This window comes from Haplochromis burtoni, unplaced genomic scaffold (genome assembly GCF_018398535.1).
Source record: "Haplochromis burtoni strain Fernald_Lab_line unplaced genomic scaffold, NCSU_Asbu1 Contig_465, whole genome shotgun sequence".
Taxonomy (NCBI): domain Eukaryota; kingdom Metazoa; phylum Chordata; class Actinopteri; order Cichliformes; family Cichlidae; genus Haplochromis; species Haplochromis burtoni.
Genome location: NW_024582826.1, coordinates 87,130 through 100,979, shown reverse-complemented (window position 1 = coordinate 100,979; position 13,850 = coordinate 87,130). Strand labels below are relative to the sequence as shown.

General features: G+C 48.2%; 1 protein-coding gene across 1 annotated transcript in view; it reads right to left on the bottom strand.

The window, feature by feature from the left end:
- LOC102296050 (bone morphogenetic protein receptor type-2) overlaps positions 1 to 13,070 on the bottom strand; it is a 25,803-nt gene extending 12,733 nt beyond the window's left edge. Inside the window, exons 1-6 of the mRNA XM_014341218.2 lie at positions 12,841 to 13,070; positions 10,845 to 10,965; positions 3,021 to 3,212; positions 2,724 to 2,924; positions 1,151 to 1,255; positions 277 to 368 (exon numbers count right to left, since the gene is read on the bottom strand). Coding sequence (XP_014196704.1) covers positions 277 to 368; positions 1,151 to 1,255; positions 2,724 to 2,924; positions 3,021 to 3,212; positions 10,845 to 10,902 — 648 coding nt within the window. The 5' untranslated portion in view covers positions 10,903 to 10,965; positions 12,841 to 13,070. The remainder of the gene's footprint in view (positions 1 to 276; positions 369 to 1,150; positions 1,256 to 2,723; positions 2,925 to 3,020; positions 3,213 to 10,844; positions 10,966 to 12,840) is intronic.
- Between the last annotated feature and the right edge of the window lie 780 nt (positions 13,071 to 13,850).

Here is a 13,850-nt window from a genome sequence, read left to right as displayed (position 1 = left end):
GTGTGTGTGTGTGTGTGTGTGTGTGTGTGTGTGTGTGTGTGTCTGTGTGTGTGTGTGTGTGTCTGTGTGTGTGTGTGTGTGTGTGTGTGTGTGTGTGTCTGTGTGTGTGTGTGTGTGTGTGTTGTGTGTGTGTGTGTGTGTCTGTGTTTGTGTGTGTCTGTGTGTGTGTGTGTGTGTGTGTGTGTGTGTGTGTGTGTGTGTGTGTGTCTGTGTGTTGTGTGTGTCTGTGTGTGTGTGTGTGTGTGTGTGTGTGTGTGTGTGTGTGTGTGTGTGTACCTCCAGCAGTTTCAGGTTGTCGAGGTCGATGGAGGACTCTGCGTTCGCCGCCTCCATCACATCCACAGCAGACAGACTGTGTTTCTGCTTCCCTGCACAAACACACACAGCTGATCACATGACCTCAGTCTGGCGAGGACCAACATGGCTGCCGGACAGCAGCCAGGTCAGAAGTGAGTTAACATTGATTTTTATGTATTTGTTATAATTAGTGTCAAAATCAAAGCACAGATGTCACTGCAGCTCATATCATGCGACTAATTTCACGTGTAATGTCGGAGGTCGTCAGATGGGCGAGTTTCCTTTGATTACAAAAACCACAGTTGTGAGCCAGCACCACCTCCCGAGGACTTCAGACCTCCACACACTAAAACAAATCAGCTGATCGCTCAGAAGGCACTTCCTGTTTACAGCGACTGTTTAAAAAGAGCACAGGATGTTCAGGCTATTGTGCTCTAAAGATTACTCCGAGACGACAAACCTCCGCCCAGCTGGAAAATTCCCTCCACACGTCATAAGAACTTAAGTTCGGACCTCTCAGAGTGTCTGACCCTCACTGTGTGAGGTTTGCTGAGAAACGCCGTGTCACATCGTCTCTTCCTTCAGTGTGTTTCAGGTCAGATCCAGCTGTGAGCCTGTGAGCAGCTCCGCTAACGTTTTCATGCAGATCCATCGATCCTGCTTTAATCTGAAAAACTCATCACATGACTTCCTCATTTGTTTCTTCACAAAACACTAAACTGTGTGCATGTGTGTGTGTAGGTGTGTATATACGTGTGTGTGTGTAGGTGTGTATATACGTGTGTGTGTGTAGGTGTGTATATACGTGTGTGTGTGTAGGTGTGTATATACGTGTGTGTGTGTGCGTACGTACGTTTTATTATGCGGTATCCCAGGAACAACGCCACAATGAGGATGGCTGCTATGGCGATGGTTACCAGGGCGATGAGCACCGTCACCTCTGGCTTCAGCCGGTGATCTGAGGGGTTATGATGTCATCATCACATCAGTGCGACACACATGTTTGTACTTCTGTCTTTGTGAGGACCTGCGCTGCTCTGTGTAACCTGCGCTCTGAGGTCAGTTTGACAAAGAGGGACCGGTCTGCAGGTCAGACTGAGGGGCTCATACAGATCAGACCTCAGACCAGCTGTCAGTGACGCTCGTCCACCGCACCAGCAACCAAGAGGACAGAAAGCTGTGGCTCATTAAATCATTAAGTGTGTTACTGTAGGGTCTACCTTACCATAAAAAACACCTTGAGGCGCCACTCAAGTTCAACTTTCACTCAGACCGTCTAAACTTGTATCCAGTGTTTGGGAACTGCAGACATTTTCACCAGAGATGGCACCAGACCACTTTTTATGTCCGATACCGATATCATACATTTGGATATCTGACATAGACATCCAGAGTTTAAAGCAGTGCAAATAAATGCAAACATGTCTTCATGAGACTTGTCTTCATCAGGATCAAAGCTGGGACAGAAAATCGAGACCCGCCCCTGCACAGCTACCAGCTGTCAGCTACACAGAAAGGATCCTGGTGTTATTTGTCTCCCAGAAACAGTTCAGAACTTCATCTGCATGTTTCCTCTCACCACATATCCAAACCGACATCATGACCAGCAGCTGTATGCATACAGGAACCCTCTTGATTTTTCCAGGAAGGATCCAGAATTTCAGTGCACCTCCCGAAAATCTCCCGGAGCCATTCTCCTGAATTTCTCCCAATTTTCCACCCGGAAAACAAAATTGAAAAACCATATCCCAGAATTCATAGCGCGGCCCAGCCAATTCCAGTTTCCAACAATGGCGGCAGCTACTTAGTTTTAATATTACAGTTATTAATCTTTCTGGGTTGAAAAATCAAACTTTTAACATATTTTCAGGCGAGAATGTGTAAAATATCTGAGCCGGCGAGAACAGCGAACTCCCGGCACATCGCTTTCAACCTCCCCGCGGTCTTTGGCTAGTTATCGAAGTCACTCAGATAACTGTTTGTCTTTTTTCAGTGTTGAATTTGTTCCTGAGTAAATCGGTGGATGGATGGATCGGGTTACATTTTTAATTTCTCCCGATATCCAGTAATTTAGGTCGGGACCGATACTGTATATGGGATCGGTCCATCTCTAAGTTTTACATACAGCTGCTGTCCCTCGACACGTCCTGGTGAACGAAGCAGAGCGAGGAAAGTGTTTTCTAAAACAGAACGGCGTGTGCTCTGTCTCACAGGGCGTTTGGTGCTAATGATGATGCTAATGATGGCTAACAGGAAGTTAGCCTCCAACAAACAGCAGCGTCATAGTGAAATAGAATAAATAGAAGCTTCATCTTTTGTCTCTTCTTGCTGCTGCTCAGTGGAGGCGTTGCTAACGGTTACACTGCTGGGTCACATGATGAGTTATTATGGAGCGGGGACCACTGATTGGTGTCAGTGCTTCTCACCTGTCTGTTCCGCCCGGCCGTCCGTCCTCATTGGTTTCAGAGCGGGAGTGTCGGCGGTGGGCGGGGCCTCTGTGTAGTTGGCATTGCAGAGGTCGTGGCTGCAGCAGCAGAAGCGATAGCTGCCTTTCTGCGTGGAGGACGGCTTCTCTGTTACCAGGATACAGCGGTCGGCTTGACACTCGTGCAGGTGAGTCCAACAGCCTGAAAGCAAACCGAGGCCAAACTGTAACCAGACACAGTAGAAGAAGAACGCAACAGAGGTCAAAGGTCAGGAAGTAATAAACCCGATGAGCTCACCTTGGGTCAGCAGGTGCATTTCTCCATCTGCTTTTTTTTCCCACAATCCATAGCAGCGGGAGCCGTGGCTGCAGCGGATCGTGCCGTTCTCCAGCACCACTCCTGGCTGCTCATTGGCAGGAACAGGCTCCACCCCCTGGGGGTTACTGGTGAAAGCACACAGTCTGTCCTCAGCATCACTGGACTGCAGACCTGAAAACACAGAGACTCACCTGTCAGCGAACAGACTGTATATTAAAGAGGGTCAAACCCTGCTCTCTGTCTGAGCTCAGTGACCTTTGACCCGTTTCAGGTCTGACTGAACAAAACAGGAAGTTTAGTGACGCGTCCACAGCTAGACTGACCTCTGACCTCAGCCTTCACAGAGATCGAGCTGTGAGGCCGTGAAACTGCAGCCAAGCCTCACATAAACACTTCTGACAGTTACTGTCCTCCATCATCGTCGCCTCAGAGCGAGCGGCGAGCAGTGACGGAGGTCAGAAACGATCTTTGTTCTTGTTTGTCTCGGGTTGTTTGTGGTTGGAGGTTGGGCTCGGTGACATCATTACACGGATCTCTGTGATTGGCGTCCACGTCAGCCTGAAGGAAAACTCTGACAGCAACAAATTAACATGCAGTGTGGCGCTCCGAGAGCGCAGCGGGAACGTTGGAGCGGCGTTCTCGCCTCGGGCCGCTCAGCCGCCTTTACAACAAAAACCATTAATGTGATGTCCCAGCAGCTCGTCTACACGCATCCCATCAGCCCACGCGCAGCTTCAGACGCCGCAGCGACCAAGGAACGCTGGAAGGAAGCGAGAATCTGAAAACCAGCAAAGTTTGATATTTAAACGGTGATGTTTGCTCGCTCGTGCTGTCAAAGCTACAGCTGAAGAAGCCCGAGGCTCAACAAGAACACGGGCGAGAAAAATCTCGTCCATAAACACCGAGGTCAGCTCCCGCCGTCTGCCTCATCGTCGTCAGGTCATCAGTCGGGGGTCGCGCAGGGTGACGGAGGTCTCGGGGATCGAGTCATCACTGAGACACGAAGCACGTCGCTTTGTTTTTAATATCAGTCTGATTAATGATTAGGACCTGATGTAATGTGAGAGTGCAGCAGCCGCAGGCATCATCATCATCATCATCATCATCATCTGGGCTGGACTCTGAATCACGGACACTTTACTAACCCCAGAGGGAAACTGAGTCGTCATAGCAACAAACGTGACAGACCACAAAGCCCTCATATGAAGTCCAGAGACAGACGACATCAGAGGACATCAGAGGACATCAGAGGACAGCAGCACTCACGCTGATGTCTCTGCTACAGGTATTATCACTGTTTGCTACAGGAGGTGTGACAGCAGCATCCGGGACGCCGTCCTGTGCCGCTCGCCGTGACATCAGAGAACTGCTGGAGGTACAGCAGAGTTCCTGCTGATGTCACAACGCTCGCCGGGCCGCTGAGCAAAGCCTGGTCACACAAACACACCTGTGTACCTGAAACCTGAGCTTCTGGCTCTTTCTGATTGGACGCAGGTGTTTCCAGAGTGATGGATTAACGCGCTCACACAGCTGGACTGTTGTCATTTCCAGATGTTGTGTGTCTGTATTTTTACATCAAACTTAAGCCCAGAAATAAAACTTTTAACTGTTTCTTATGTCATGCTTCATAAGACAGCTTGTGTCTCGGGTTGCCGTGGCAACAGCAGCGGCTGCTCAGCCCACGCGTCTTTTGAACAACGACAACAGAGAATCGCCTGGATGCACATCTGGATGTTTCTGTGTTCAAGAAGAAAGTCAAACGTTTGCACACAGCGAGAGCAGGATCTGAGTGTGTGTGTGTGTGTGTGCGTGCGTGTGTGTGCGCGTGCGTGTGTGCTGTGGCGTGTGTGTGTGTGCGTATGTGTGTGTGTGTGCGGTGTGTGTGCGTGTGTGTGCGCGTGTGTGTGTGTGTGTGTGTGCGTGTGTGCGCGTGTGTGTGCGCGTGTGTGTGCTGTGTGCTGTGTGTGTGTGTGTGGTGTGTGTGTGGTGTGTGTGTGAAGCGGTGTGTGTGTGTGCGTGTGTGTGCGTGTGTGTGCGAATGTGTGTGTGTGTGGGTGTGAGTGTGTGTGGCGTGTGCGTGTGTGTGCGTGCGCGTGTGTGTGCGTGCTGTGTGTTGGCGGTGTGTTGTGTGTGTGTGATGTGTGTGTGTGTTGTGTGTGTGTGCGTGTGTGTGTGTTATTTTGGTTTACATGTGAATGAGGAGCTGCATTCCTGAGCGGAGTCTGCCGTCTCCACCCGGGCGGAGTGGAGCCGGCACAGCGCTGTGTTTAGTCTGCACCGAACACACTCACAGCCGGAGGAAGGTGTGTGTGTGTGAGTCTGTGTGTGTGTGTAGCCTTATCAACCACATCGCAGCACAAACACAGAGCACGCTCAGACTGCCTGACGACAGCGTGTGTGTGTATATGTGTGTGTGTCTGTGTGTGTGTCTGTGGATGAACAGTCATGAAGTGAGAATGCAGGAATGTGAACACACAACAGGGCGGCTTCAAGGCCACACACACTGCTTTCCTGCATCACTGAGCCTGTGTGGATGCTTCCTGCCCGGCGGGGCGACAACAGCTCGCCATCAGCTGTTGAAGGCCGACAGTGAACTCTGTGTGGAGCATCACAGTCACTCGTCCTTCACTCACGTCTTCGGTCTCGGTCCACAAACTGAGAAACATGCACGCTTTCACAGTTCAGCTGAACTTTGACCCTTTGGTTATAAAATGAGGTCAGTTAATAATTGTACCTGATCTGAGATCAGTGAGGAACCCTGTGCTATCACAGATCACTGAGTAGGTCAGACACACCGTTCATGTGTGTGTTACTGAGAACAACGTACCCAGGCTCCACCCGCTGCTCCTCCACCCTCACACTCAGTCCTCTCCACCCAGTCCACTCCACCTGTGGTTGGACTAAGCTTATAGACCTGACCTGTCAGGGAGGGGCTCTGCTCCAACCTGACACTGCAGTAAAACCAAGGAGATGGTTACTGACTACAGGAGGGGCGGAGTCTCCATCAAGATTGTCTTCAAACACACCACCTCTGGTTAAAGAGCCATCAGAGGCCACACCCCCCGAGAGCTGCACAGGAATCACACCCACACAGTCGGGCACGCTCGCTGCTCAACGGCACACGGGCGGCCTGCTCAGCAGCCTCCACCCTCTCGGAGGACATCTGGACAGCAGATGTGTGACATCATCACTGTGTGTTTGTAGCATCATCAGCTTCAGCTCAGTCCCGCCCTAAATGTTCATCACGAATCCTTATTTACTCTCACTGACTTTTATCAAATGTTTTTGTCTCACTGACAATAACCATTATTATTATCATATCCAGCTGCTCATGGCGTTATGTTTGTGCCGCTATTCTGAGCGCACGTGAAAAAATTTGTAGGTGCAAGTGTTGCATTTTGAGGAGAAATTTATTTTGAGCGAAGAAAAGCTGAATTTGAGTGAACAAAATTCAAACTGTATTTCAGTGTTTGCTATTACACACACACACACATACACACACACACACACACACACAGCAGCAGCCCCTCTCGCTCAGTGTTTGCATTTGCGCTCGCTCGCAATTTGCTGCTCGCGCTCTCAACATTTCTGCCCGTGCGCGCTCAACTCTTTCTCTACACCGTTATATTTGTGCCACAAAACCAGCCAATCACAGACTTGGATGCAGAAAGAATCTGATTGTCTGTTTTGGTCTCCAACCGGCTCGAAATGACGAAATGCAATATCCCAGAATGCATTTGGTCCATTTGGGAGATGCCTGTTACCCACCAGCTGACCGCATAGCTGGACTGGACTGATGACTTTTCATTTTTATGTTTGTTTGTTTGTCTTTGTAACGGTATAAACAATGAAAGGTGGTGGATTAGCCAATCATGATCAACTCTGGGCTGGACCAATTACAACACATCCGTGTTGAGGGGAAAAGGAAAGCGATTCGTCCCGGACTTCAGCTACAATGAAAAAGACACAAAGCTGAAGTTATTCTGTCTTTGCTTCCTCTTCTCCTCTCCCCCCTCCCTCTCCTGTTTCTACTTCAATCATGAAACTGATCAATGATCAGCTGATCATCTCTCTTGTTTGTTTATCGCCCACTTTGCGCCAGAAAGAGGAAATCAGCGGATGTCGCGCTAAACAACAGCAGCACGTTTAAGCTTGATCAGCTGTTGTTAGAATGTGTTTAATATTAATTTCTAGTATCAGCTGATATTTGCTGGAGCCACAGCTGTAAAGCTGCTGGTCATGATGTTAGTTTGGAAACATGAAGGTGATACAAATCATATATACCGAAGTTGTCGGGCTATAAGCCGCTACTTTTTGCACAAGCTTTGAACCCTGCGGCTTTTAGTCAGGTGCAGCTTTTCTATGGATTGTCCCTGATTTTGTGATGATTTGTTCCGCTGTTGTACGGCACTACGTTGCCTGGTGGAAGGGCATGTGATCAGACACACAGTATCGGGGTTCAAGTGTGGTATGTTGGTCACATGTCCGTCCGCCAGGCAACGTAGTGCCGTATAAGTAGCGCGAAAAACAAACTTCAAAGTAGCGCTACGCGTTCAGCAGGAGGCGTGGATGATGAGCGCGATAAACTTGCGAAAAGCAAGTTATGCTCAACTGTCAGTGGATTCTGACAGCGTGGAAAAGTGTGAAAACATCCACGATCACCAACGGATTTCGAAGGGCTGGACTGCTGCATGATGGAGAGGAGGACACCGCCACGGCCCTTCTGAGGGTGTTCGACTCTGACACTGACAACGAGGATTTCTTTGGTTTTGAAAGTGACAACGAAGGAAAGAAGCTGAGAGTGGATGACGAAGCCATCCTGAGCCTGTTCGTTTCCGACACTGGAGAAGAGGACTTTGGTGGTTTTAGTGCGCAGGAAGAAGAGAAAGATGGTGAATGACTGACTTTTCTTCTTGTTAAAGCCGTGTCACTGCACCTGAGCCTAAAAGGTAGTCCGAATCTATTTTTCTGGTGTGCTGTAGGTTATTGTTATGTACTACATTTGTTACTCATTTATGAAGCACAGTACATGTTTCGTACTTGTAATTACCGCTACTTGTACATACAGTGGGGCAAAAAAGTATTTAGTCAGCCACCGATTGTGCAAGTTCCCCCACCTAAAATGATGACAGAGGTCAGTAATTTGCACCAGAGGTACACTTCAACTGTGAGAGACAGAATGTGAAAAAAAAATCCATGAATCCACATGGTAGGATTTGTAAAGAATTTATTCGTAAATCAGGGTGGAAAATAAGTATTTGGTCAATAACAAAAATACAACTCAATACTTTGTAACATAACCTTTGTTGGCAATAACAGAGGTCAAACGTTTACTATAGGTCTTTACCAGGTTTGCACACACAGTAGCTGGTATTTTGGCCCATTCCTCCATGCAGATCTTCTCGAGAGCAGTGATGTTTTGGGGCTGTCGCCGAGCAACACGGACTTTCAACTCCCGCCACAGATTTTCTATGGGGTTGAGGTCTGGAGACTGGCTAGGCCACTCCAGGACTTTCAAATGCTTCTTACGGAGCCACTCCTTTGTTGCCCGGGCGGTGTGTTTTGGATCATTGTCATGTTGGAAGACCCAGCCTCGTTTCATCTTCAAAGTTCTCACTGATGGAAGGAGGTTTTGGCTCAAAATCTCACGATACATGGCCCCATTCATTCTGTCCTTAACACGGATCAGTCGTCCTGTCCCCTTGGCAGAAAAACAGCCCCATAGCATGATGTTTCCACCCCCATGCTTCACAGTAGGTATGGTGTTCTTGGGATGCAACTCAGTATTCTTCTTCCTCCAAACACGACGAGTTGAGTTTATATCAAAAAGTTCTACTTTGGTTTCATCTGACCACATGACATTCTCCCAATCCTCTGCTGTATCATCCATGTGCTCTCTGGCAAACTTCAGACGGGCCTGGACATGCACTGGCTTCAGCAGCGGAACACGTCTGGCACTGCGGGATTTGATTCCCTGCCGTTGTAGTGTGTTACTGATGGTGACCTTTGTTACTTTGGTCCCAGCTCTCTGCAGGTCATTCACCAGGTCCCCCCGTGTGGTTCTGGGATCTTTGCTCACCGTTCTCATGATCATTTTGACCCCACGGGATGAGATCTTGCGTGGAGCCCCAGATCGAGGGAGATTATCAGTGGTCTTGTATGTCTTCCATTTTCTGATGATTGCTCCCACAGTTGATTTTTTCACACCAAGCTGCTTGCCTATTGTAGATTCACTCTTCCCAGTCTGGTGCAGGTCTACAATACTTTTCCTGGTGTCCTTCGAAAGCTCTTTGGTCTTGGCCATGGCGGAGTTTGGAGTCTGACTGTTTGAGGCTGTGGACAGGTGTCTTTTATACAGATGATGAGTTCAAACAGGTGCCATTCATACAGGTAACGAGTGGGGGACAGAAAAGCTTCTTACAGAAGACGTTACAGGTCTGTGAGAGCCAGAGATTTTCCTTGTTTGAGGTGACCAAATACTTATTTTCCACCCTGATTTACGAATAAATTCTTTACAAATCCTACCATGTGGATTCATGGATTTTTTTTTCACATTCTGTCTCTCACAGTTGAAGTGTACCTCTGGTGCAAATTACTGACCTCTGTCATCATTTTAAGTGGGGGAACTTGCACAATCGGTGGCTGACTAAATACTTTTTTGCCCCACTGTATACCTAAAAAGTTATGCAAATATGTACCCGTAACTTGTTTTTCAAAATATTAATAAAAGGGGTGTGTCTCCAAAACAGGTAACAAAACAGGATTTTCCCCTGAGTTTAGCTTGTGCGGCTAATATTCAGGTGCGCTTTGTAGTCCGGGAAATACGGTAGTTACCAACAAGACAGTGTACGTCACTGTCACAACAGTGTTTGCTTTAGTTCAAAGGCTTTATGGTTTTTCTTGTAACACCTGGTGGTGTAGTTGTGATTTTTTGTCAGTTCAGCCTTTTGTTTAACCCGAGTGACCCGGTCAGCTGGTGGGTAACAGGCATCTCTGAGAACGTCAGAGCACTTATGCAAATATGTGATGTCTTGATGAATCGAGCAGATATTTGAAGTTTACACAGAAACATTCTCGCATGAAAATATCTTTAAAGTTTATTTTGTGACCCAGAAAGAGTAACATTTCAAACTCCGCCACTGCCTCGTTTGAGTTTTGGACCAAATGCATTCTGGGATATTGCATTTTGTCATTTCGAGCTGGTTGGAGACCAAAACTGACAATCAGATTTTTTCTGCATCCAAGTCTGTGATTGGCTGGTTTTGTGACACAGATATAACGGTGTACAGAAAGAGTTGAGCGCGCACGGGCAGAAATGTTGAGAGCGCGAGCGACACATTGCGAGCGAGCGCAAATACACAAACTGAGCGAGAGGGGCTGTTGTGTGTGTGTGTCTGTGTGTGTGGATAACAGCAAACACTGAAACACAGTTTTTGCGCGCAGGAATGATTTTTGTTCACTCAAATTCAGCTTTTCTTCGCTCAAAATTAATTTCTCCTAAAATGCAACACTTGCACCTGCAATTTTTTTACGTGCGCTCAGAATAGCGGCACAAAAATAACGCCATATCTGCTGACCTCTCCCTGCTGACATCATCAAGCACAGCTGAGGTCGTCCACCGTCATCAGGCAGCTACAGGAAGTGAGGTGATGATGTCACAGCGTTTAAAATCTCACTTCCTCTGCTGTCCTGATTGGCTGAAACGTCAGAATGATGTAATGCTGACAGAGAAGTTCAGAAACAGGAGACCCACAGCTGCCCCCCCTCCCCCCCAGCCTAAACAATGATGTGTTTGATACTGACCGGTGACAGCAGGCAGCAGCAGCACACACAGGCACACCTTCAGCGCCGGGGACGCCATGTTGGATCCACCTCACAGGGCGACGGGCATCACTGATCCTGGGCTCGCTGCACCCCTCCCCCGCTGAAACACAGACAGGAGCTCGGTTTGTTCTCGGCAGACGAGACGCACACTCATCCATCACACACTCCACCTCTCTCCTCCAGCTCGCTCCGACAGCAGCACCATCCTGCAGCTCTGACAGCTGATTGGTTGTGAGAGTTGCACAGAGACATGCTGACCCCCCCCCCCCCGAGCCAGTGTGCAGCTCGTCCTTTTACAGTTGAAGATTAAGGAGGAGCTGCCAGAGGAGCACACAGAAACATCATTTAAACAGCTCCGTCAGTGCTATCCACCCAGGGTGGAGCTGCAGCTGTGGCACCGCTCATACACGCTGAACACGGTTACTGGTTTCCTGTTCCTGCATCGGTAGTTTCTGTTGTTAGTCCTACATTGTACCTCAGTGTATTTATGGCAGTACTGCAACTAAATACTTACAAGTACTGTTATATCTCCACATCACTGCTGCTGTTACACAGTGACGATGATTTCCATCAACTAAATAACACGTGTGTAACGTCTCTGTGCACTGTTTCTGTCGTGATATCACACACAGACACACACACACACAGACACACACACATACATACACGCACACACACAGACACACACACATACATACACGCACACACACAGACACACACACAGACCACACACACACACACACAGACAGACACACACACACACACAGACACACACACACAGACACACACACACACACACAGACACACACAGACACACACACACAGACACACACACAGACACAGACAGCACAACACACACACACACGCACGCACACACACAGACACACACACACAGACACACACACACACACACACACACACACAGACACACACACATACACACACACACACACAGACACACACACAGCACACACACACACACACAGACACACACACAAACACACAATACACACACACACACACACACAGACACACACACCTCCAGGACATCATCACAGCCTCTGGTGTCTGTGTTCACTTAAACAGTCCGTTAATATCTTTTTATTGTTCTGTAAAAAACTTTATTCATAATTTCACATGTACACTCATCTGCCTCTTCATTAGGTACACCTGCTCATTAACACAAATATCTAATCAGCCAATCACAGAGCAGCAGACATGTCCTGCTGAGGTCAGAGGTCAAACTGTTTCAGACTGACAGTTTGGAGTAAACATGGCAGCACGGCTCCACCAGGCTGCTGCTGTGACACTGTGGGGTTAAACTGGTTCACTCCACAGTCACAGATCTCAGGTGGTGGAGTGGGAGATGTCATCTGGGAGCAACAGCTGTGTGATGATGTCACAACATTTCCAACAGCTTCCTGAATCTGAGCCACAGAATTAGAGCAGCTCTGAAGGAGAAAGGCTCCGCCCTACAGCGAGCCAGGTATACCTAATGAAGTGGCACATGAGTGTGTGCAGCAGCTTTATCATTCATACAAAAACCTGCAGGAGATGTTCCACAGTGCGCACACACACACACACACACACACACATCTGTAACATCTGCATCAGCTCACAGTCAACCACACACACGCACACACACACTGAGCTGTGTGTGTGCGTGTGTGGCAGGTCATGACAGGTGCGTTATACACGCGTCATGAAGGTCACACACGGCATATATACCATCACGTCATACAGAGGTCACGTGGCCGCCGCTGTACATCACCTGTATGTTTGTCCGCAGGTACGTTTAACGGCGCTTTTACAGCTGAGACTGGAGGGGAGTGGCGCGCGCACACACACGCTCTCTCTCTCTCTTACGCACACGCACACACACACACACACACACACATAAACAGCTACACACACACACACACACACACACACACACACACATAAACAGCGGTCGGTCAGATAAAACGGTTCTTACCGGTGACGGAGGCTGGCTCGGCTCTGCGGGAGGAGACGAGGCCGTCTGTCTGTGTTCGGTCCCGGCTCGGCTCTGTTCGGCTCGGTCCGGTTCGGACTGTGCTCTCGGGTGTCTGTCCGGGTGCAGCCGCAGGTTTGTGCCGCAGAAGGCGAAAATCCGCAGAGACGAAGCTGCGCTCAGTTTTCCTGCGGCCTCAACCAGACTGTCAAACTAAAACACACACCCGAAACATCCGGTCACAGCCTTCAAAATAAAAGCGACGACACCTCCCAGTGCAAACCAGGTGGTCTGACATTAACACTAACTAAATTTAACAGATATAATCATCAGATTCAAACTCTGCTTCATGCTTATACTTATATGAAATAAATACAAACTCTATTTTCAGTCTAACCTCCACTAAATCAGAGAACCTTTAAAATTTGACTGAAAATCAGCAGAATTTTTTTTTATTTAAAATAAATAAATAAAATGAAAGGAGCTAACATGCACCGTTGTATGTGTGTAGGGTAAAGCACTCCAGAAACAGTATAACTGCATCTCTGACTGACCCTGCACAGTTATGGAGCCGCTGGTGTTCTAGCCTCTATGTAAATGTGTGACACTGTGGAATATGTTTTAAATTGTCTTTTCTTTGTCATGTATTTATTTTTTTTATTTGCTACCCATGTGTGTCTCTAATAAAGTGAAACTGTTACAAAAACACAACAGGAAGTTACTGAAATTGTTCAACAAATGTCTGACTGACTCTTAATCCACTTCTTTGAACCCGTTGATGAGGCATTGATGTGTTCTGAAAATAAGACCTGTCTGGTTCTCAGGGAGGTTTCACACCCTGAGGAAAAACTGAACCCAGCCTCAAGAGAACCGTTCGTACCCTTCAAAATAAACCAGTTCTGCACTTCCTGTTTCCCCCACCATCTGATCTGATGTTAGTGCGCCCACTGCTGGTCCGCTGCTGTAACTTCAGTCTGCAGATGAGCGTCCACCAACACCGGCAGCTTCTGAGC